The sequence below is a fragment of the Suillus plorans genome, assembly GCF_016647745.1.
Source record: "Suillus plorans strain S12 chromosome Unknown HD556scaffold_97, whole genome shotgun sequence".
Taxonomy (NCBI): Eukaryota; Fungi; Basidiomycota; class Agaricomycetes; order Boletales; family Suillaceae; genus Suillus; species Suillus plorans.
Genome location: NW_024537481.1, coordinates 1 through 22,478, shown reverse-complemented (window position 1 = coordinate 22,478; position 22,478 = coordinate 1). Strand labels below are relative to the sequence as shown.

At 47.1% G+C, this 22,478-nt stretch overlaps 10 protein-coding genes across 10 annotated transcripts; 4 read left to right on the top strand and 6 right to left on the bottom strand.

The window, feature by feature from the left end:
- Positions 1-578: 578 nt before the first annotated feature.
- Positions 579-2,769, bottom strand: HD556DRAFT_1449981 (uncharacterized protein; the record flags this gene model as incomplete). Its single annotated transcript, XM_041307693.1, has 6 exons — positions 579-1,007; positions 1,057-1,131; positions 1,168-1,972; positions 2,021-2,168; positions 2,218-2,379; positions 2,439-2,769. 6 exons carry the CDS (start codon positions 2,767-2,769, stop codon positions 579-581), a joined length of 1,950 nt encoding a protein of 649 aa, XP_041153596.1.
- Positions 2,770-3,322: 553 nt separating this feature from the next.
- On the bottom strand, positions 3,323-3,739 carry HD556DRAFT_1191915 (uncharacterized protein; the record flags this gene model as incomplete). The annotated part of the gene is made up of 1 exon (XM_041296191.1): positions 3,323-3,739. A coding segment is annotated over one exon (417 nt), but the record flags the coding sequence as incomplete, so codon positions are not given.
- A 719-nt stretch (positions 3,740-4,458) lies between these two features.
- On the top strand, positions 4,459-5,623 carry HD556DRAFT_1248631 (YIF1-domain-containing protein; the record flags this gene model as incomplete). The annotated part of the gene is made up of 5 exons (XM_041298786.1): positions 4,459-4,770; positions 4,818-5,016; positions 5,064-5,277; positions 5,326-5,422; positions 5,477-5,623. The coding sequence occupies 5 exons, from the start codon at positions 4,459-4,461 to the stop codon at positions 5,621-5,623; spliced, it is 969 nt and encodes a 322-aa protein (XP_041153594.1).
- A 1,652-nt stretch (positions 5,624-7,275) lies between these two features.
- On the bottom strand, positions 7,276-7,585 carry HD556DRAFT_1449978 (uncharacterized protein; the record flags this gene model as incomplete). Its single annotated transcript, XM_041307692.1, has 3 exons — positions 7,276-7,287; positions 7,355-7,379; positions 7,428-7,585. 3 exons carry the CDS (start codon positions 7,583-7,585, stop codon positions 7,276-7,278), a joined length of 195 nt encoding a protein of 64 aa, XP_041153593.1.
- Positions 7,586-8,231: 646 nt separating this feature from the next.
- HD556DRAFT_1248685 (uncharacterized protein) lies at positions 8,232-11,290 on the bottom strand (the record flags this gene model as incomplete). The annotated part of the gene is made up of 4 exons (XM_041298788.1): positions 8,232-8,623; positions 8,678-10,424; positions 10,542-10,763; positions 10,814-11,290. 4 exons carry the CDS (start codon positions 11,288-11,290, stop codon positions 8,232-8,234), a joined length of 2,838 nt encoding a protein of 945 aa, XP_041153592.1.
- A 105-nt stretch (positions 11,291-11,395) lies between these two features.
- HD556DRAFT_1449976 (uncharacterized protein) lies at positions 11,396-12,294 on the top strand (the record flags this gene model as incomplete). Its single annotated transcript, XM_041307691.1, has 2 exons — positions 11,396-11,722; positions 11,776-12,294. The coding sequence occupies 2 exons, from the start codon at positions 11,396-11,398 to the stop codon at positions 12,292-12,294; spliced, it is 846 nt and encodes a 281-aa protein (XP_041153591.1).
- A 437-nt stretch (positions 12,295-12,731) lies between these two features.
- Positions 12,732-14,053, top strand: HD556DRAFT_1449975 (uncharacterized protein; the record flags this gene model as incomplete). The annotated part of the gene is made up of 3 exons (XM_041307690.1): positions 12,732-12,773; positions 12,826-13,566; positions 13,613-14,053. The coding sequence occupies 3 exons, from the start codon at positions 12,732-12,734 to the stop codon at positions 14,051-14,053; spliced, it is 1,224 nt and encodes a 407-aa protein (XP_041153590.1).
- A 788-nt stretch (positions 14,054-14,841) lies between these two features.
- On the bottom strand, positions 14,842-17,170 carry HD556DRAFT_1449974 (uncharacterized protein; the record flags this gene model as incomplete). The annotated part of the gene is made up of 7 exons (XM_041307689.1): positions 14,842-15,465; positions 15,517-15,983; positions 16,041-16,205; positions 16,260-16,375; positions 16,427-16,555; positions 16,608-16,927; positions 16,994-17,170. 7 exons carry the CDS (start codon positions 17,168-17,170, stop codon positions 14,842-14,844), a joined length of 1,998 nt encoding a protein of 665 aa, XP_041153589.1.
- A 455-nt stretch (positions 17,171-17,625) lies between these two features.
- HD556DRAFT_1313678 (uncharacterized protein) lies at positions 17,626-19,194 on the bottom strand (the record flags this gene model as incomplete). Its single annotated transcript, XM_041300840.1, has 6 exons — positions 17,626-17,716; positions 17,747-18,109; positions 18,158-18,291; positions 18,343-18,750; positions 18,802-19,005; positions 19,057-19,194. The coding sequence occupies 6 exons, from the start codon at positions 19,192-19,194 to the stop codon at positions 17,626-17,628; spliced, it is 1,338 nt and encodes a 445-aa protein (XP_041153588.1).
- A 408-nt stretch (positions 19,195-19,602) lies between these two features.
- On the top strand, positions 19,603-21,049 carry HD556DRAFT_1313677 (uncharacterized protein; the record flags this gene model as incomplete). The annotated part of the gene is made up of 12 exons (XM_041300839.1): positions 19,603-19,789; positions 19,860-19,869; positions 19,919-19,990; positions 20,080-20,116; positions 20,166-20,242; positions 20,361-20,368; positions 20,439-20,498; positions 20,548-20,591; positions 20,677-20,745; positions 20,785-20,899; positions 20,931-20,953; positions 21,002-21,049. The coding sequence occupies 12 exons, from the start codon at positions 19,603-19,605 to the stop codon at positions 21,047-21,049; spliced, it is 750 nt and encodes a 249-aa protein (XP_041153587.1).
- Positions 21,050-22,478: the final 1,429 nt, after the last annotated feature.

The window sequence follows — 22,478 nt, the reverse complement described above, 5'->3', positions numbered from 1 at the left end:
TCCCATATGTTTTCTTCATAGCTTTACATAGCTTTGCACTGCACTTACTGTTCTCCGTTATGTCCTCAGTAGTATATAAACCCCTGTACAATCTCTGTAGTTTCCTCAGTTCGAATATCATCTTAGACTCTGCTCATTCTCTCCTCCGTCTGACTTGAGTTTCTCTCTCGTCGACCTCCGCTCGTCTTAGGATCGACTCCTATAGACTTGTCACCTCCGCCTCTACCTCTGGTAGTCCTCCGCTGTTTCCTTTCTAGTTTGGACTTCGTCCGGATTAGTCTTATCTCTTGTTTCCGAACGTCCGCCGGAATTCCCGCGCATCGGACATCGGACTCCGGACATCGCCCGACGCCCTCCGGACATCGTCTGGTAACCTTCGGACATCGTTCGACAACCCTCGGAAGTTAGGGGCACGTACTCGGGTAAGGGGCGCAGCGCACGAGCTGAAGCCAAGCCCTTCGTATCCGACCCTTGAGCACGTTCTTAACAGTATCTTTACATTCATTATATTACATATATTACATATCATGGCGGTAAACGAACAGAAGTATACTTGACAAAGAAATGAGAGATAAGTACTATGTGGACAGATGAGGGTGATGAGGTTGTTTACCCTGGCGATGTAAGTTAATAACAGTAGCACGATTGTGACGAAGGATCACTTCATCAAGGAAAAAATCATATTTGACTGGTGTCATCTCATGGCACATATTATGAAACCCACCAAACCACATGTTTGTCTGCTCTGCAATCGAGGAGTTGAAGTAATATTTGCCGTCTTCATTGAGCAGTTTGGGGTAGGCCTTCATGCTGCAGCGCTCCTGGCAAAACTGATCACTAGCCTTGTGTTTCGTTGTATGGTGGAAAGCGTCTACACACATTCCAATCCCCTCAAAGAACTTCATTTTCCTGCTCTCAACCTCGCGGAGAGCATTGCAATTGGAATTGTATATGAGATGCTGGGGTTTCCGTGCTCGTGGAAGAGAGAATGTCTTTTCGAACAATATCTACGATCCGTAAGTCAGCGCCTAAAACTAGGGGTATTAAATGACATACCAAGACATTTGACACAGCTTCGTGATGGTACATAGTACCTCGTCCTGAGATAATACCACAAGGACGCACAAACAGCTGCTCGTTGTTAGTTCACTTCCAGAAAAAAATCACCTTGAGCTTTGGGACATCGTCCTTGCTTGGGCATACTTTGAGAATGTGACGTGATTCATTCTGCGTGAGTGAAGGATTGACAACTCCCATTGACAAGGCCGCTGATGCCTGCTTGAGGCGCACATTGCCAGTCGACTCATCGTGCTCGTACCATTCATCAAAGTCTTCAACAGGCAAATCATCCTCTGGATGATCATGGGACGAAGCTGCAAGTGCATCATTCAACTTGGCAGTCTTCATCCTCTGGGTCTTGCTCTTTCCACTCCATGAGAGCACTGCTTTTGCATCCTCCATATTCATGTGGAGTGGGTTACTGCAGGTTTTGCGCAGCTTGTCACCTTGACCATGACGGATGACAGGTTGGTCACACCCATCGACTGCACATATGGTTTCGAGCTGCCTGTGACTGGGGTTGGCTGAACAAAAGCGATTGTGAGTGCTGGCAAGTGCGTTTTTGCAATGCGGTACAGCACAACAGGGCCGTCCAACAGTGATGCCATCGGTGACAACGACCTCAGTGTAGTGAGTGGTGCCATCAGGCATGGAAAAGAGGCGCATGCATCCATAGCACGCATGTGGGAGCTCATCTTGGCCTTCAGTAATAATCCTTTCATTGCGGGCACTCTGGGAATTATCATGGGGTACACAAAGACTTGTATTCCGAAGCTGATGGTCATCAAGGAGTGCTAAGACAGTGAACGCATCCCATACTTCCTCAGTCGTGTTAAACTGCCATTCACAGGTGACATTTTTGCGTCGAGCTTGTGCCTCGTTGTACAGACGAGCACAGTCGGTAGCGGAGACACTGTGAAAAAGGTTAAAAACATGAATGAGAGTTCGCGAAAATACTCACGGGATTCGCATCAGGTCGATCCAATGCATCGCAAGCTCCCGTTCAACAAACTGATGCTCCCCGACTTGGATGTATTTTGGTACACCAGAATAATACTGCCTTGATGCCCCGTGCACGGCATAATTGTGGTGGTAATTTACGTTACACGCTGATGAAGTTGAGATCAGCTGGAGTTGGAGTTGAACATAGAAACTTACATCTGCATTTTAAATGGACAGACCATGCACAACGAACACCGAATGCCTGAGTGAAGATGACAACACGACGGGGCTCATCCTTTTTCAGTGGTGTAGCACATTGCACAGCAATGCAGTCTGGGTTCACGCACGTCTTCATTGGAGGATACAGAACATAGGCCGCTATGAATTTATTTCAGCATGGAGTACAGTTTCGTTGAATAGATAGATAGATCACTCACAGATGCCTTGATCCTGGCCATGATGTTGAAACATTGTCTCGATAACCTCGTGTTCTTCACCGTCAGCAGGAAGGGTCCATGCAATGTGTTTGACTGCACCCCAGAGTACGTCAACTGCGTCGCAGGAGATATTGAAGGACCTGCTAAAAAAATCAGTGATTCCTGGAGGTAGAACATCAGGGGCAGTGGTGACAGGAATGCTGTGAGGCTGAGGGAGGAGGATATCATCCTTAAGCATGCTTGCACAGCGAAGGAAGCGTGTTATGGCAATATATGAAAGGTCCTGCAATTCTGGGTGATCGAGAGCTGGGAATGGAGTCCTGACGTCCATGAAGCAGGCTGTTGTCGTTGTTGACAGTCAAAGGTCATGATCGTGGTGGTGGTCACGTCCGCTATCACAAGGTGTGCGGTGTCATGTGCGTTAGGCGGAGAGGGCGGGCAAAAAGACACCGGGGGCGGGAGGGGCGGGAAGAACATTGGGAAGAAGGTACAGCACGGCCCAAGAGGTGTGCGATCGAGAAATCTAGCACACAGACCTGCCGCAACTTGGGTACCCCCTACGCCTACCATGACGTGTGATGACAGCGTTACCGATCATGTAATTTAGCCATATTAGGTAGTCGTTTGTCATACAATGTTAAGTCAAAATGAATCAATTCAACTATTGCAAAGCAAAACAGACAGCTGCAGCGTGAAAACGAGTATGTATGCGACTGGAATAGGTGCATAAAGTAAGCAATCACACACTAAGTACAGCAAGAGCAGTTGGAGCAGTCAGAATGGTCATTCGAGCCTTCTTTGATGAACGGGATGAGCCTGCTTGTGCTCCAGCACATTTGGAACCACGAGAAACTAACAGAGGCACATTCTCCTTGCCAATGAGTCTTCGGGATGCGTGAAGCAGTCTGCTCCAGGTCCGTGAGCCTCATCTCCTTCCAAACACTTACAGGCAGCAGTAAACCAACATCTCTCTGTCCAGGTACCATATACTCCTCATGCTCCTGGAAGATATGCTCGTGCATATTGTAGCACCAAACGGCGCCCACTGGGATGACTGCCGTCTTTCTCGTTGCCTTCCCAGGTGCCGGAGGGAGAATGGGATGGCAAAGCTCACATCTAAGTGGCAAGTTGCAGCATGGGGTATTCTTCGAACCGGTCTCAGCGAATGCATATCGGAATTGGTGCTGGTACATGCACTTCGTGTCCCATGTTGTTGCAGCTTTTGCAGGCACGGTGACGGTGATAGCGCACTCTGGTCGACCGGAACATCCACAAAAGCCACATGGAAGTGTGTTGCTGACCTTGTAGATAGTCATCAATGTAAAGTACATATGTAATTTTAAAAAAACTTACCGGTTCTTTCAAAATGACCTCCTCTGGAGTGTTACTGATGGCACGCAGGATATGCTGACCCTCGTCCTCGAGGTCCATGAGGTATGTAGTGTCGTTGTTGTCATCAAAAGCAAACCATGAATCGTAATGAGCAGGATAATGCATAATAAATGAATGAGTTTAAGGAAAGAGACATAAGTTGTTGACGCGTCACAAACGCGTCATATTGACTTTGCTCACATGCTTCCAAAATCATACTCAAGATCTGACATTTAGCGGGTAACATCTCTACATATTCGTGTTTCATTAAAATAACTATCTAAACCTATTCTACAGTAGTAAAAACACCCCCTTTACAGTACTCGCCTAACGATTTTACGATGATTTGAGGCCGCTGGTGAGGAACTCAAAATGTGTCGCTCGTAACTTCATGTGGCTATGTATTAAGGTTTTTTTGCTTATCTAATGTTGAGCTCTGTGTTCGGGATTTTGCGAACGCACACCTCTTGGCACGGCCAGTTAGAACCACAGCTGACATAATTAAACTCCGACCGAATTGAGCCGAGCGGCTGACATGCCCCCAGAGTGGGACCCATACAATACCCCCGGAGTCCGTGACAGAGTTACCCCCAGAGTGTCCATTTCCCGGACGTTCTCGCAGCAGTTGCCACACTCACCTACTCCTGCGATGTCCTACTATTCATGTTCACCTCCACCTCTTCAACACCCGGTCCCGACTCATCCAGCTTTCATACCAGAACCGCCTTCAACGCCAGCATCACCTCAAGGCTACCAACGCTTTGTCAGTTCGCCACCACCAACCCAACAATATGCCGCACGAACTCAATACAATCCCCCTCCGTTTCAACCAATCCCAAATCCTCAACACCAACACATTCCCGACTTTGCGGCATGGGGCATGAACGACAGTACCGCTCAGTTCGGAATGCACTTAGGTCAAACAGCTGTTGCTGCAGGCCAAGATTATGTCCAAAAGAATGTACGTGTCCTTCATTTATGTTTGCTATACTCGCTCACCATGAACAGTTCACCGGCATGATACCAGTCACCATGCTCAAACACCACTTCAACGTCTCAAATTCTTACGTCATGCACAAACTCCAGCTCGTCGTATTTCCTTGGCGACATAAACCCTGGACACGAAAAGTCCGTCGCACAGAGGCTGGTCACACAGAATGGCAGCCTCCTCGCGACGATATCAATAGTCCTGATTTGTACATACCCCGTGCGTCTTTTTTCTTCTCAATTCATCCTTTCTTATTCGTTGCGCAGTCATGGCACTCGTCACCTACATTCTTATAGCAGCGCTTCAAACAGGCCTTCAAGAACGATTCCACCCCCAGATCCTCGGCACAAGCGCAACACGTGCTCTCCTCGTTGTCCTACTCGACTTTCTCTTTGTCCAGTGCGGCTGCTACCTCCTTAATGTTCAAGGCACGGGTCAGGTGGTAGATTTGATCGCTTATGGCGGGTATAAGTTTGTCGGGTGTGTCCGCTCCTTGCACCCTTTTACTTCTTCGCTAACTCGAGCCAGCGTCATCCTCACGCTCTTTGCGGGTCTCCTCAATCTAGGCACAACGATATACACACTCGTATTCCTGTACGTGTTCGCGGCAAACGCGCTATTTGTAGTATGTCATACCGAACATCACTTAATACTCACATTCACACTTGCACCCATGTAGCTTCGCTCCCTTCGCTCAGTGGTCCTTCCTGACTTACCTGCCAATGTAGGCACTGTCAACCCCACATCTAGAAAACGCCGCATCACATTCTTGTTCCTGGAGGCTGTTTTGCAAGTCGTCTACATGGGTATTTTGGTGAGGGTGTGAGTATTGGCATGCTTTCGAGTCGTCGCGCTGTGGTAATATAAAAACTACCATGCATGCGAGTGTTGTTAGCTTAGGCACGAAAAATATACGTATCAAAGGAAAAAAAAAATATCAATATGCAAGAGCTCGAGCCAACGTCAAAATGTCGCCCGTTTGTCCTACATTTGGTTTGCGCTCGCATAGCCTCACTCTTCAGATCTCGAATCGTTTATTTGGCTGTTATAAGTTATATTTTGACTCATTCGTGTCTTCATGTGACGTACCATCGGTTACGGTCTATTCGTGATCGACCTGCATTTCGTGAGTCACAGAGTCAGACGGAGTAGTGGGATGTCTTTGGTGATCCTGCATCTAGGACAACGAAGTTCAGGCTCGAAGCTTGAATTCCCTGTGAGACAATTAATCCCCATACGAGCAGATACCCATTGTTTCGCGTACTCCGAATTGCAGCGACTGCCTTGCATCACATTCCCTGTCAGCATCGGAAGTCAGACAGTGGTCATTCATGCACACTGTAGTCAAAGGTTTTTTTCCTGATGTTGATATGCTCGAGGCGATTGATTGTCACAAACTGGCCCAGGCGAAACACGTATGAAGAGAATTCTTGACGCAGACGAAATCCGCTGATATACACAACTTTCTGCAGACCAATGTTGCTCCTCTTGTCGAGCTCAATTCCACATCACATCCTGCTTAGCATTCATCCTTCCTTGACCATCCTGGACACTTCCAATCCCCATTCGCTAACTTGCCGTCATCCTGATGACAATATAACGTGTCAAACGAGAACGATGAGCTGCTCCATCAGTAAAAAACTCAAAATGCCGTAGCCCTGGTGACAGCTACATAGAGCTATATAGGCACAGTAGCACTATATAGGCACCCTTCAAGCTACTGTAGCAACTGTAGCGCTATATAGGCACCCTTCAAGCTACTGTAGTCGCAGTAGCACTATATAGGCACCCTTCAAGCTACTGTAGCCACAGTAGTGCTATGTAGGCACCCTTCAAGCTACATACAACTATATAGCCAAAGTCACCGCTACTACAGGAGTCAGCTGGAGAAATATTTGCTACAGGTCACTCCAGGCAGCTACAGCGCTCGTGTGATATTAACCTGTCTACAAACTACTTATGACAGACACACCAAACATCTTGCCGTCAATATTTGAACTCGTTAAAATAAAAATCACTTGCCACCTTGCGGTGGAGTTGGCGTGTCGAGCGAGGACTTGTTGCAATCGAAAGGAAGGTGCTCTAACGTGCCACCATTTTGGACTCATTGAACCGTGTGATAATTGACTTGATGGAATTTTCGCAATATTGTCATATTGCATTGGTATATATTTCTATTATTGTAAGAATATACAAGTAGTCTTGTAGCCTAGTTGTAAAAATGATGCACTTATAATTGTTCAAGGTGTCGGGTTCAATTCCTACCAATTGTACATTATAATGTGTGAAAATCATCTGATGTGAGCACTGGTGGCATTTCTTTTGGCCTTGTAACTATCAGGTCCTACTAGTGTTAGTAGCCTGTAGCCTCCTGTAGCTTGCTATGACGAGCTACCAGTGACTCTCATAGCGAGCCATGTGGCTATATAGCCACATGTAGAAGGGACTTGACAAATGGGACTACAGGTACTACAGCGACTATATAGCCACCTGTAGTCAAATGGTATTTTCCTGATGTCAGCACCCAGAAAACATGTACCATATACACGCAGGTCACCTCGTCACCCTTCTTATCCACGTAGCTGCCGGACCGTCAGTCACCCTTCTCGATGAAGATGTGGGTGACTTACCTGCACTCCATGTACCCGTTTTCAGACTCCACATAGCTGCTGACTAGCTCGTAGGTCGATGAACCGACTTTCAACGTTTCTTGGCACGTTGCGCATCCCACGTTGGCACCAGCAAGGAGGGTGAGCAGGGCAAGAATGGTGAAGCGGGAAGTGAACATCATGGAGCTTGTTGCAGTGAGCAATGCAAGGTCATAGCGTGCATGCAGGGATTTTATAGGCAGATGGCCTCACGATTTGCGAAATTTTCGCTTCGGGCTGTTATATGTTACTCGCTTCGCTTCTACGAAAAAAAGTGAGTTGGTCGGCACAAGTCAAACCTGTTCCGAACAAGCTAAAATGCATTTGGTCTAGCTCAATTAGACTAGTACTGTCACGGATCGCAGGAGCAAAAGACTTATACTTAATTTTAGCTGGTCAGAAGGAAGTTTAATGCTTGTGGTGTTGGAGCGATGTGATTGGTGGAACAGACGTGGTAGTACCCTGTTATCACTCGGACCCTACTCGATTCTTTCGAGTTTCCCCAAACCCTGCAGGGCCTGCAGAGACAAATTCTTGGAGCTCGTACCAGTGAACTCAGATGTGTACGTGCATCTGCAAAACCACTGAAATGAACGCTTAACTTACGCACGTTACGGACACTTACGAATGCTTACGACTTCACTAGCGAACTCATGCGATTGGTGGAATTTTATCATTGTCTTATCGATCCAAAAAGCATCTAATCAAGACCAAGATCATTGCGCCTGCAGTACTGTGTTTACAAATGATGCTACTACTGGAAAGAACAGTGACACAAGATCAATGCTAAAGAGTATACTCAGTGTCCAATGATTCATGCAACGCGTTATACATCTCCTTATCCGCATAACGGTTGAGATAAAAGTGGTCATAGTGCTCTTGAGACGTCGTTAAAGTCAAGGAACGGTCAACCTTTTCTCCGTACACCGGGACCAACTCCGCAGGGTGTGTTACCTCTGTTATGGGAATGACAAACCCGGTGCGGGTTTTGGGCTGCGTTTCAGGTGCATAGACCCTCTCGAGCTTCCACAATCGAGTGTCCTCTAGATCCTCGGGGGTTGTTACGATACGAAAAGGTTGGACATAGAGGAGGGGGTGCGACAAGAAGTCAGGAAGTTTTGCAGTTGAGCGCCGGGGTGGAGCCAGCTGGAATACAATGCGAACTTGAGCAACTGAAACTAGATAATAGATGTTGTCAGTACATGGACGATAGGTAGCATAAACCAACTTACAACCAGGGTTATTTGCGCCTTGATCCATGTCTAAGAAAATCGCATCACAATTTCCAGATGGAAATGCATCACTTGGCGGTTCGGCTTGGACAGCTTGGCTGGGCATGATGATTGATGGGCGAAATGTCGAATGTAGTTGGATACGAAACTTGGACCAAACCTTGATGGCACTAAACATCTGGAAGCACTCTTCGACATCATCTGTGTATCGCTGAATGTATTCTGTGACCTTGTGACGAAGGTCAGGGAGTCCATAGGTGTGCATCACATCAGGCCAGCTGAGATTTGAGCCATCAGGAGAGCGAGTGACGGTAAGCGCTGCGTTGGCACTATTGGAGAGGATGCCCTTGGTAAAATGATTGCGTATGGGCCTGGGGGCACTGAAATGATGTTGTTCGTTGGGGGCGACACGAGAAACCCATGCCATTGTCGGGTCCGTGGCGCATACTTCTTCATCTTCATCGACAACGGCATTAATGAGAGCTTGGTTGTGTTGGCGAAGGAGGAGATATAGATCGAACTGCCGCATCCGCTCTTCACGATCAAGGATGCGGACGATCTGCTCCCCGAAATCTTTCTGTTTGCTCGTTCTCGTGAACGGGCTTTTGCAATGTGTGATTAGAAGCCGTTCACTAACATCCGCAGTGAACTGAACAAGTCCACCGTTGTTCCTAATGGCCTCCGCGAAGCTCAGAAGGAGTTCGAGTTTTGGTATGTAGAAATCCTCCTTGACGTTGCTTTTCCCCCGACGTGCTTCAGCTTCCAGGATTGCCACCTTGCAATTGTGGAATTCGTTAAGTGACGCTTGCATTGCTTCGATGCTTGATTCCGTATGGATGGGGTTCTGTGCTTGATACATGAAGTCGATGAGAGCACGAATAGGTCGCACGAATTCAGGAGGAGCAGCGCCCGAAATCATGGCAACGATGGTGCGCTGGATATCACGATGCTCTCGTCCAGTCATCTGTGCCACATGTGAGATCCCAGAAGAGAAGTGACGCACGCCGATACGTTTGTGGTGGCTCTTGTAGCGTGCGTCGAGCTCGTCATTTCCAACCACTTCTTTACACCATTGCAACAGATGGTCGAAGAAAAATTTGTGCAGGGTGTGAAGGATTTCAGGGACAAGGAAAATAGAAACCTGGGTAAGTGGCCAGTCGCGCCAGAATGGAAGATGAACGCCTAGAAGGAGAAGCTCCTTTGACTTCTTCTGGAACCGGTCAAGATTCCATGGGTCAATTGACTGGCTGAGAATGTACAATAGCTCCAGAGTATGCTCTGCTGTGCGAGGATCGTGACGGTTGGCATCCCCGAATTGCTTGTGAGTGGCCAGTGTGATGGGGGAAGCGTTCTTTGACACAGAGGCGATCATCAACTGTTCTGGAAGGTCTGCGATCCAAGCGACAAGAGGGGTAAAGCAATATCGAAGTTCACCGAAGGGGTCAGGCATAAACTCGCCGACCTTTGCTGTGACTTTTAAGCCGGCAAAGACTAAGTCGACACACTTGTGCCAGACACGCGACTTCAGAATCGTATGATAATCGGGATGTGTTTCAAACTTTGGGATTGGCATATACGCCACACATCGCCAAGCGTGGGATGTAGCCTTCATACGAACGTCAGAGTCGATGTTGCCGATAGTGAGGAAAAGAGGGTGCATTTCCAGACCGCCCGTCTGTCTTGTGACTGGTGTTTTGTCTGATGCAGCTATTATGGGCACGATAGTCGCCCCTTCAGGCAGCTGATCCTGGAATAGTCGATAGTTAAGAATGTGACGATACAGAAAAAAAGCACATACTTGTGTCGAGAATGCTCGATTTGCTGTGAACCACTCTCCATATTCTCGCTGCGCACCCTCCCAGACATGCAGAGGGTCAAAAGACATATTTTGAGCAAAAATAGGGTTTCCAAAGAGGCTCTTCACGACTTCAAGGCCATCACGCCATATTAGATGAATGGGAGCGGCAGTGGTGTACCCCTGGACTTCAAACTGTGTGGTCTGCCATTTCGGCCCGGGAGGTAAAAGGTCCATCCAGGACAATAGTTCTCGAGCACTCGAGAATGCGGGCTTATCTTTCACATCGAACTGATAATGTAGAGTTAGCAAGTAGTATACGGACAGATCATGTAAAATACCCAAGACAGTTTGAGAAAACGATCAATCTCTGTCTGTGTCATGGTCTCAACTAAAAATTTACCGAGTGACCACTCTCCACGATCGCGAAAGGGCCAGTACATATTTTTCACCCGTTTTGGCTCATGTTCATCGTTCTGAATTTGCTGAAATATGTTCTGTCCTTCTCCGTAGACATAGCCCGATAATGGATGGTATTGAGCGGTCCGATTAAATTCATCATCCATGGTCTCATCGACTCCAGACTGCCCATCGTGATGTCTGCGGGTTCCACGTAATGCAGGAGGCTTGGCCATGTGTCCTTCAGATCCTGACGGCCAGCATGTCTCAGTTGGGTGGTTTAGGTGAGAAAGCAAGTCATGAATGGATGGAAAATGTTGTCGGCAGTCTGAGTTAGGGCAGGTCACGGCAGGATCTCTTGCATTATCAGAAATGATCTGCTGAGGCCAAGGAATATCGTCCGCTGGAACATCGTTCATTGTGGTACAAGCGTTCCAGATCCGCGTTGATTGCATTGAATTCCTCCAAGTCTTTTAAACTCCGATACTTCCCGCTTTTGACTGCTGACAGTCGGTACGCATATCATGATATCTACTCACCGACGCCATACATCTCCCCCCCAGAGTTCATCTCCCCCCCAGAGCTCATCTCCTCCATCAAGCGACAGACCACTTACCCCGCCCAACGATTTAAACGATTGTTTTGTGAGCCCTCGCATCATTCAGGATTATACTCCATCTCTTCCAGCCCATGGCGTTGTCCGCCGCCTCTCTCAGTATACAACCCGTGCAAAATCGAAATTTACTCCTTATGCACGCCCTGCTGGGCCAAGTGCACCAGAACTGCGCTGGACAAGGAGGTCAATACTCAGGAATGATCACGCTGATATATCATTAACTGATGCAAAGGCGGTATGTTCAATGCTTATCTATCTTATGGTGTGGCATTTAATAAGAATGAACAGGCTGCTGCTATTTTTCGACGTGGGTTGCAGAGCATGGATGAGGAGACTATCACACAAGCTGTTTCTGCAAAGCAAGCGACTCGTGAAAAGTCACGCTTGCGTCTTCTTATGACTGCGTGGGAGATAGAGGAGACTGAGCGTCATAAAAGACTTCTTGACCTACTTCAGCAGAAGAATGCTCGGGAATACGTTGCAGCGTCCAATGAAGCTCGCCTGTTCGAAAGGTTCATGACCCACCGTCACGCAAACCAGCTTGAAGATGACTTTGACTTTGGTGTTGGAACTTACGAGGAGGAGCTACAAGCATTCAGTGTTTCAGAGGAGCAATTAAATCAACTCGAGGCCTTCGCAGTCGATCACAACTTCCATGACCCCAACCAGCTGATCACCAAGGATAAATATTCCACGGACCCCTTCGTCAATGGCGCTGAATCAGATGATGACGACGAAGACTGGGACGAGCCCAGATCAGAAGTTAGTTCCGACGGATCGGGCGTCAAAGGTGAAGGGTTTGCCTAAGGTGAAGGGTTTGCCTTGGAAGCGAGTTTTTGAGGTAACCCCCTCATTTTTCTACTAATATTTAAGCGCTTACATTTATTTCTACAGTGATCAAGTATATATCGATACCATGTTCTTAACCGATCTGCATGTAGCTTGGGGTCCCGCTGTTTACCCTTCTATTTCCCGACAATTCAGTGTACTGCATATGACATGTCTGTGTCTCGTGTTTCGACAACGTGTAGACGGTGTTTCCCTTCTTGTATCAAATTGTGTAGCGCTTGACTGATCACACCTGTTATAATTACATGTTCACCATGAGTGTTCAGACTGAATTCTAGCTTCCACCCTCGATTTGCTGCCTCAATGAAACATGTGTCTGATTTGTCGACGGCCAGTGCCGCTATAAGTTTAGTTCTGTTCCCCTTTGCCCTCAGCTTTTCCAGCTCTCTCTAAGTATGCCTCCCAAGAAGGCATCGAAGGGAAAGCGGAAGTCAAAGGTGCGATATCAATTATTTATCATTGCATCGCTACAAACTAACAAATTTCTAGCAATTACCGAAATACCCGGAGTCCACAGGGAAGAACCCATGTGGAAATACTGCTAGCGCTCAGATTGGACTGGCCATGGAGCGTCCGGTAGCACCATCCAGACTGGCTATGCAGCCACCAGCCGCGCCCCCCCCACAACCAAGGCCGGTGCCATATGTACGATCCCTGCAGCAGGGGCTACCATATATGTACGATACGACGGTTGGTCCATCGATGGCATCGTATGCACGGTCCCCACAGCAGCGCCCCCCGCAGATGAACCTTCCTAGCTGGGACATGAGGGGCGGCCCACCGATGACGGCCCATCCTCAGTTCGTGCAGCAGTGGCTCCCACAGATGTCAGACCTCCCTAGCCGGGACATGATGGCAGGCCCATCGACCATAACACCTACGCAATTCCTGCCACGGATGGCCCCGCAGATACCTCCCTCTAACCAGCAATCGATAGCTGGCCCATCAACCGTACCACCTACTCGATTTCAGCAGCAGATACCCACACAGTCCACTACCCGTGTGCAGACTCCCATGCTCAATGTGGAAGGAGTCCACCAGGCTGTCGAGAGCTACAGGTCAGGCCTGAGGATGCGGCCAGGCCACAGTGACGCATTGGTACGTGTCCCTTCAGTACGTGCAGTGAGTCGAGCAGCACCATATGAAGCCTATCGCCTCGTCATGGCATATGCGAAGCCAAGACCAGGTGAACTGATACGGGGCGAGGAATTTTCAACTGGCGTGATTCGGGTATGTCTTCTGTATAGTAATCAACGTTGATTAATCTAAATATTAGGTTGTACCTGGATCCTCGAGAGCCATTCGCAAGCCCGTCCACCTGCGCCTCCCTCCTGTAGAACCCGCAGGCACGGGTCACATAGCCCAACCAGGCTTGGGTTACCCTGCCATTAGTGGTCAACCTCTCGCATCCAACAGTACCCAACCACCTCCACCGTCATCAGTCACCACCTCGCGCATTGTCGACAGCGCTCGCAATGTATTCAAGAGGGATTTTCTCAACAACTTGATGGTGGCAAGCAACGATTTAAAGGACATGGCGCAGCGCGCATTCAATAAGGGAGTGGAGACGCATTCATCATCATCGACAATGGACCACATACTTCAGTCAATTTCCCATGTAGAACCAGTGCCCCGGATGTGCCAAAACCCTGTAGAATCATGGCCAGCCAGTCCCCGGCCGGTCTATGTAGAATACATGCTGGCCGGCCTTGTATAGTAGTAGTCCACATGTATAATACACTACCATACTATTGTAAAAGCATGACCAGCCAGTAGATGTAAGACAACTGCCGGCTGTAGGTATACCAATATCAAGGCTTGCTGGTGTATTAGGATGCTGACTGTTTCACATCTATATTTGTAACTGGCCAGCCTTTCTTCTACATAGGCAGACGTGGGGTGGCCCAATATGTGGGATTAAGATTATACTGGCCAACCATATCTCTACCTCAGTAGAAACCAGGCTGGCCAGTATGTAGGTCTTAATCTAGCAAACCGGCCGCCCTGCATCTACCTATGTATGGGTAAGGCTAGCCAGTTTGTATGTTTTGAACTAGCATACCGGCCGTCCTGCATTTACTTATGTAGGAGCCAGGCTGGCCTGTTTGCAGGTATTAAACTAGCATACCGGCCGTCCTGCATTTACCTATGTAGGAGCCAGGCTGGCCTGTTTGCAGGTATTAAACTAGCATACCGGCCGTCCTGCATTTACCTATGTAGGAGCCAGGCTGGCCTGTTTGCAGGTATTAAACTAGCATACCGGCCGTCCTGCATTTACTTATGTAGGAGCCAGGCTGGCCTGTTTGCAGGTATTAAACTAGCATACCGGCCGTCCTGCATTTACCTATGTAGGAGTCAGGCTGGCCAATATATATGTACATAGAGCGAGGAAAGCCAGTTTATACTCAAGTCATAACTTATCACCAGGCAGTGCGAGAGTCTAGACAAGCATATGTAATTACTGTACAAGATTGACTAGCAATGAAGACAATGGAGGATACAAGATCATATCTTCTGGGATCTCTTAGAGGGTTGCCTCACCCTACCTGATCTACGAACCACAGGCTCAGTCCTAGGCTTCTTGGACTTACTTGATGAAGCATGGTTAATTTTTCTCTTCCTCCCTTTCTGCACCACCTCTTCAACCTCCTGCTCCTGCTGTTCTTCTCCCCCAACTACATTCTCCTCTGACTCAACATCCTTCTCCTCAACCTCATGCCTTTCCTTCTCTACCACCATCCTCATCTCCTCATCCTCAACCTCGTCACTGAGTCCCTCTTTGTTCAGCCTCTCAATCTGACCAACAACTGAGAATAAGACTTCCCGGACAGCCTCATCCAGAGCGACCAAGAACTGTAGATCAATAGCAGAATGAGGTAGGTAGAAAGGGGTATTGGGATCAGCCTCGTCTTCCTCATACTCTATCACACGCTTAGACTCCCTATAGAGGAGCCCAATTCCTAGTATTACTGGCATTGCCGATGATGGCCCTGAGATTGGACAGGTCTGTAGCTTGTTTAAGCTGGCCATCAATGTCGCATATGAGGTGTGAATGTCCTCGGAAAGATAATTTTCGCTCCAAGACCAGTCAGCCCAGGTAGGCAAATCTTGGTGTCGCTCTGAAATTGGCTGTTGGACATATAAGCCATAAAATTGAAAACAGCACCAAGTGACACTAACATTCTGTTTGGCTAATATTGCCAGGTCCCTAGTGGCGTCCACAAGCTCCAAGTAGTTTTCATTCTTGCTAAGGGTTTCTAAAAATGTGTATCGGTCATTGATGGCAACATCATCTGGTGTTGTCTCATGAGCGGCCGGCTGTGTTGTACGTTCTGTGAAATGAGAGGCAAATGGAGCCGGCCGGCCTTGATCTTCTTCATCTAAGTCTAGGGTGCTCACTACTTTCGTCTTGGACTTCCCAGTGACCCGAATATCAGCATCCTTGGCCTTAATAAAGACAACTAGCTTCTGATTTGTAGCAGAACGTCGTTCCCAATGCATCCATAGACAATTTACCTCCTCTGTCTTCATATGAGAAGGGTCTTTGACCACAAATCCTGTGGGAACTGAACCAGGTTCCAAATAATTGGACGGGCTGGCAGTTATCACGCCCCAAGGTACAGGTCTAGAGCCACCTGTGCAGACTTCTACAAACCATTGAGTCAATCAAATGTCATGCACATATTGAAGATGTTAGATCTTACTGTATGAAGTATGAAAGATACTTCTAATCAATTCGTGTTGGCCCTTGAGGCCAATACCATCACGAAGAGGAAGTTTTGCATACCCCTCATCATCTACTATGATTTCAGGTAAGACAGGTCCATCCTCACAGTCTGAAGCCGCATGGTCTGAATCCTCTGAAGGGTCTATCAATTTAATAGTCAGTGAGCATGATATTTAAAATCAAATGAAACACGTACAAAATTCAGTCTTAGACCATTCTCCAAAGGATTCAAATCCATTTGCAGCCCACTCCTTGATACCACTCGAGCTCACAGAAAATTTTTTCTTGGCATTCTGAGGCGTAGTTTCGTGTCTATAGTAGTTTAGTTAGTCTTGAGATTTCCATGTTGATTTGATGACTTACAGACTGACGGACAATGTCTGACTAGCTTTTTTCTTATGACTAACAAGCATTACTATGCGACAACCCATGGTGCGCCGAATTTGCTCTGCAAAATCTTCCAGAGTTTTCTTGAGGTTATTCTTACGATATCTCAAGCCAAAGTGTTAGACTGGAATAACTGTAGATTTGAAGTAAAACTTACATTGCCTGAGTTTCTTCTGGCGCCCCCTCCTCATTCCATTTCTTCATGGCAAACTTGACCTCCTGCTGTTGTGATGGTGTCATGTTGTTGAACCACTCCCTGGCATTCCCAGTGCGGTACTTGATTGAATACTCCAAGCCTTTACTCTGTTGTTGGGCCTTGTCATATGAGTCGATCTCCTGCTTAAATAATTTCTGTGCTACGTCCCACTCAGACAGGGGTTTCTTATAGAAAGATGGTTCTCTTGGGCGACTCGCTGCCTCACGTTCGTCTGCCTCTTCCTTGTCTTTGAGACTTTTGGCATAGTATTCTTTTATTGCCTGTAGGTAACATTTATGTATATCATCAGACAACTAAATACATGTACAGTATAAGAATTTTGTGACCTTTTTCAAGGAAGTAGGCAAGGCAATGGGTTCCTCTTGCTCGTCTTGAGCAGCTAGTATGGCCCTCCGAATCTTCCTCACCACAGGCTTTCCAACAGATGAGGAACCTGCAGCAAAAATGGCCTTAGAGTGAAGGTCGAGAATTGGCTTAAAGGCAATAGACCAGTCGGTAGACATCGTAATTGATTCAAGATAAAAATTGCAGGTAGGCTGGTACAGGCGGTAGGAGGGTGGCTAGCCGAAATTAATTTGAACACCCATGTTTATCAACAATAACGTGTGACTTTTCATAAGTCACACGTTATTGTTGATAAACATGGGTGTTCAAATTAATTTCGGCTAGCCACCCTCCTACCGCCTGTACCAGCCTACCTGCAATTTTTATCTTGAATCAATTATCAAATTGGATATATTGAGACGGTCAAATTCACATCAAGTAACAAGATTAAAGGCACATTATACTTCCATTGAGTGGAGTTAGACAGTGTAGATAATAGACAAATTCACATCAGGTAAAAAGATCCAAAACACGTTATACTTCCATTGAGCGGTGAGGGTATCTAATCAAGTAAGATGAAGAAAAATGAAACATGAAGGGATGTACGAAAAAGCTAAGACAAAATAATTGTATCCTAATCCTCATCCTCATCAGGGACACTAGGCATGGGCCTCAAGACAACCGAAATCCAGCAGGAGCCAGGTCTTTTGCCTGGCAAAAGGATCCTGGAATGAGGTGGTTGTGAGAATACATACTTTTTCCTACATTGGCCATTCTTGCATTCAAAGATGTAATCTTTGTGCATGTTGACAGAACACCAGGCGTTACTCCACCCACACTGTGGGCACTGGACCGGCAGGTACTGACCCCAGGGGCGAAGTTGGGAATGCGTCCAGGCGAACTTGGTAACGGCCAACGAACCTGAGTTGTCAGGCATCAGCAAGAACACGTCAGTGTGGCGCCCAAGTTTGTAGGACTGGCCCAACATGTCAGGGAAGACGATGTGAATGGGCAAACGCTCGATGATGACCAGCTCCGCGAATGCGAGCAAAAGGTGGGTGGCGAAACTCGGCTGAAAACGAACAGCATTAAAGCCAATAGTGGCTGTGATGCGATGACTGTTAGGGTTAGTTAGTATTTGCAAAGATAAGATCAAATGGACTTACTCTATGACCGCCTGTTGCAAGCCTGAAAAGGAAGTGACGTTGTTGATGAGCGCGCCACACGAAAACAGCCATAAGTATGATTCCGCGGCACCATGAATCAGGGGATGCCAAGGTGAAAGCAGAACATCGAGAACCTTTGGTGTCAAATGAGCAAATACAATGTTAGTCAAAAAAATGCCACTTACAGAGTGAACGCGTGCCGAAACGTATGACTTCTTGTTGCCCTCGTACCCAATAAATGGATCTCCATGCTCGTTGTCGGTGTGGTTAGTGATGGCGACGACGACACGAGCCCAGTTGGAGCTCATCAGCGACTGGATGATGGCAGTCGCCTGCAACCGGTACTCGTCGATCTTTGAGGCATTGCCGATGTCGAACACGATGGACCGAAATTCAAACCCTCCGCTGGGGAAGTATGGCCGAAGGAATTCGGAGGCCAGTTCGAAACAGCCGCCGGTGACGTCGTGGTCGACGAGGACGAGATGGAGCATGAGCGTGGGTGCCGAAGACAGTTGGGAATGGAGTGAAACCTCCAACGTAGCACGAATTTGGAGGAATGAAGGAAGGAGCGGTTGCCCCTTCCTGTAAAAACCCTATAAAATGAAGTGAATGTTAGTTAGCATGAAATAAACGAAAAAACTTACAAAATAGGGCGACTGAGATGCGCGCCCGTGTCGTTCCATGCCAACATGGCAAGATATGCAGACGAACGTGACGTCATCGGCCTGCACCGCGTGTGCACTGGCAGGCGGGATGTTCATGCAGTTTGAACACATCACCCGCGGACAGGTGCTGCAGAGGAAGAGGCAATCTTCCCCTACAGAACCGTCTCTGCAGATGAGACAAAACTGCAAATAAAGACGCGTGTTAGTGCAAATAGTAGGTAACTAATCACTTACCTCGTTGTGTTCAGACGGCTCTCTCACATTCAGCTCACCCGGCGCAGTGACCGCTCCAGTAGATGCCGGCAACGACAAGGCAATTCGTGGCGCGGTGCCACCGGTGGACTTCTTGCAGGTTTGTTTAGACTTCACCATGGTGAAGAGAGACTATTATAGATATATTCAAATTAGTAGATGACACGGCAAATAGCACTTACAGTTATGTAGTTCAAACAGATGCAAAGAGAGGAGAGCGCCAGCTGAATGTACTTAGAAAGAAATGAACAAGTTTGAACGTTGGTTGATTGTGACAAACAGATCCAAATAGTCACGTGATTATCAACAATAAACTCAACAGCGTCATAATATTGGCTAATCCACAATTCAACGCGTCGCGTGTCAAAAATCCACTCAACACGTGCCGGCGCGCCGGCACGTGTTGAATTTGTGGATTTTTGACACGCGACGCGTTGAATTGTGGATTAGCCAATATTATGACGCTGTTGAGTTCATTGTTGATAATCACGTGACTATTTACAAACAATAACAAACTGACACGTGAATATGAACAACAACAATCAGTTCTCACGGTTCAATCTCTTCTTTCGTCTTACCTTCATCATTCTCCTTCATCCTTTATTTCTGCCAGTGCCGTTACTTCAGGGCGACTTCCGGTGTACTCCTTTGGGTTCTTGCAGACTGCAGCTGCAAGAATTCAAAGGTACTACCCTACAGTCGCCCTTCAAACATAGTAAGTTCAACTTTGGTGGTGCGCCTACTTACTAACTGTTTTCATTTACATATACTCTCTTTCCCTTGAGGTTTCTCAAGGTAAGTACTTAATTGCTCACACCCGCTTGCTAATGTCTGTTGTACTTAGGATTTTGGAGACTTTGGATGGCGCAGTGACAGCCACTCCTCCCTTTGAGCGCCCTCCTGGCAGTTCCCTAACGTAAGTCCTTCTTTTCCCGCGTCTGCTTGCTAACGTTTGTTCTATTTAGGATTATACTTACGAATTTCGGGACTTTGGATGGCAGTTAGAGCCACTCCTCTTTTTGAGCGCCCTCCAGTTCCCAACGTAAGTCCTTCCTTTCCCGCGTCCGCTTGCTAACGTTTGTTCTATTTAGGATTATACTTACGAATTTCGGGACTTTGGATGGCAGTTAGAGCCACTCCTCCCTTTGAGCGCCCTCCAGTTCCCAACGTAAGTCCTTCTTTTCCCGCGTCCGCTTGCTAACGTTTGTTCTATTTAGGATTATACTTACGAATTTCGGGACTTTGGATGGCAGTTAGAGCCACTCCTCCCTTTGAGCGCCCTCCAGTTCCCAACGTAAGTCCTTCCTCTCTCATGTCCGTTTGCTAACGTTTGTTCTATTTAGTATTATACTTACGAATTTCAGGACTTTGGATGGCGCAGTTAGAGCCACTCCTCCCTTTGAGCGCCTTCCAGTTCCTTAAACGTAAGTCCTTCTTCTCTCGCGTCCGTTTGCTAATGTCTGTTCTATTTAGTATTCTGCTTATTGGAACTGGGGGTTGCGCAGTGCATGCCACTTGTCAGTGGCTCCTGCTTATAGGAACTGGGGGTTGCGCAGTGCATGCCACTTGTCAGTGGCTCCTGCTTCTTGAAATTGGCGGTAGCGCAGTGCATGCCACTTGTTAGTGGCTCCTGCTTATTGGGACTGGGGCTCAGCGCAGTGCATGCCACTTGTCAGTGGCTCCTGCTTCTTGGAATTGGCGGTATCGCAGTGCATGCCACTTGTTAGTGGCTCCTGCTTATTGGGACTGGGGCTCAGCGCAGTGCATGCCACTTGTCAGTGGCTCCTGCTTCTTGGAATTGGCGGTATCGCAGTGCATGCCACTTGTCAGTGGCTCCTGCTCCGACTTTTTAATAGCCTGCTCCAACTTTTTAATGGTGGTAAGCGCTCAATTCCTGATGACCTTAACTGATCTGTTTGTTCTCTAGACTGCTGAACCTGCCGGTACTTTTGTGTGGCAAGTGCTCTCTAGTTAAGTGTTAATCTTGTCTTAAATTTCGGTCTAACGTTTCTACAGGACAAATTTGTATTGTATTATATATATATTTGCTACATACATTTTCACCTGGAGTGTTGAGGCTTTGGTGAGGAGGGCCCCCTCATTGAAGTCTCGCCTCCCCTTTTGTATTTGTTACTTTATTTGTTTGCTTACTTGTAGTAAAATTTATTGTCACTCGTACTTTGTATTTGAAAATGTATGTTGATGGATGCACTTTATTTGCTGCCGGCTGAAAAGGTCACGTGACCGTGTGTATATTAGCAAAGAGCCTTATTAAGAAAGCAAGCGCAAAAGCACAGTAGTGTATAATAATCAAACGCTGCACAGACCAAAGCAACTATTATCTACTACATGTCTTAGATAGATAATGTGTTATGTAGATCTCAATTCTGCCTTGATGCGGCTCACCATTGACATGCTGAAGGACGCTATCATTGATTATTGTCTGCCAGTCAAAATATACTATTGGCATAGGCAGATGGTGGCAGAACACTAGGACAAGTAGCCATGACGCCATATGATACAAACTTCCCTTCCCGGTCAGAAGGTTGATTCTTCTTTGAAATTGCCTTCTGACCACAGAGGGGAGTCATCATATGGCGTCATTGTCACCATCTGCCTGGGCTGCTAGCATATTTTGGACTGACGGACATTCTCAATACCCTACAGGCCGCTTAGAGGCTAGCCCGCCCTCAAAACTGTTCGTGTTAAGAGTTCTGCCTCAGAGGTAATACTTAGTTAGCTACACCTATACTGTAGGGTATTGAGAATGTTTTCTTCGGTTAACAAAGAAAACATTTTCAATACCCTACAGTATAGGTGTAGCTAACTAAGTATTACCTCTGAGGCAAAACTCTTAACACGAACAGTTTTGAGGGCGGGCTAGCCAGTATATGCCTCAGAGGTAACCTCAGAGGTATCTCCAAACTGTTTCGTGTTAAGAGTTCTGCCTCAGAGGTAATACTTCGTTAGCTACACCTATACTGTAGGGTATGAAAATGTTTTCTTTGTTAACCGAAGAAAACATTCTCAATACCCTGCAGTATAGGTGTAGCCAACTTACCTCTGAGGCAGAACTCTTAACACGAACAGTTTTGAGGGCGGGCTAGCCTCTAAGTGGCCTGCAGGGTTTCTCAATACCCTGCAGTATAGGTGTAGCTAACTTACCTCTGAGGCATATACTGTAGGGTATTGAAGAATGTTTCTTTGTTAACCGAAGAAAACATTCTCAATACCCTACAGGCCACTTAGAGGCTAGCCCGCCCTCAAAACTGTTCGTGTTAAGAGTTCTGCCTCAGAGGTAAGTTGGCTACACCTATACTGCAGGGTATTGAGAATGTTTTCTTCGGTTAACAAAGAAAACATTTTCAATACCCTACAGTATAGGTGTAGCTAACGAAGTATTA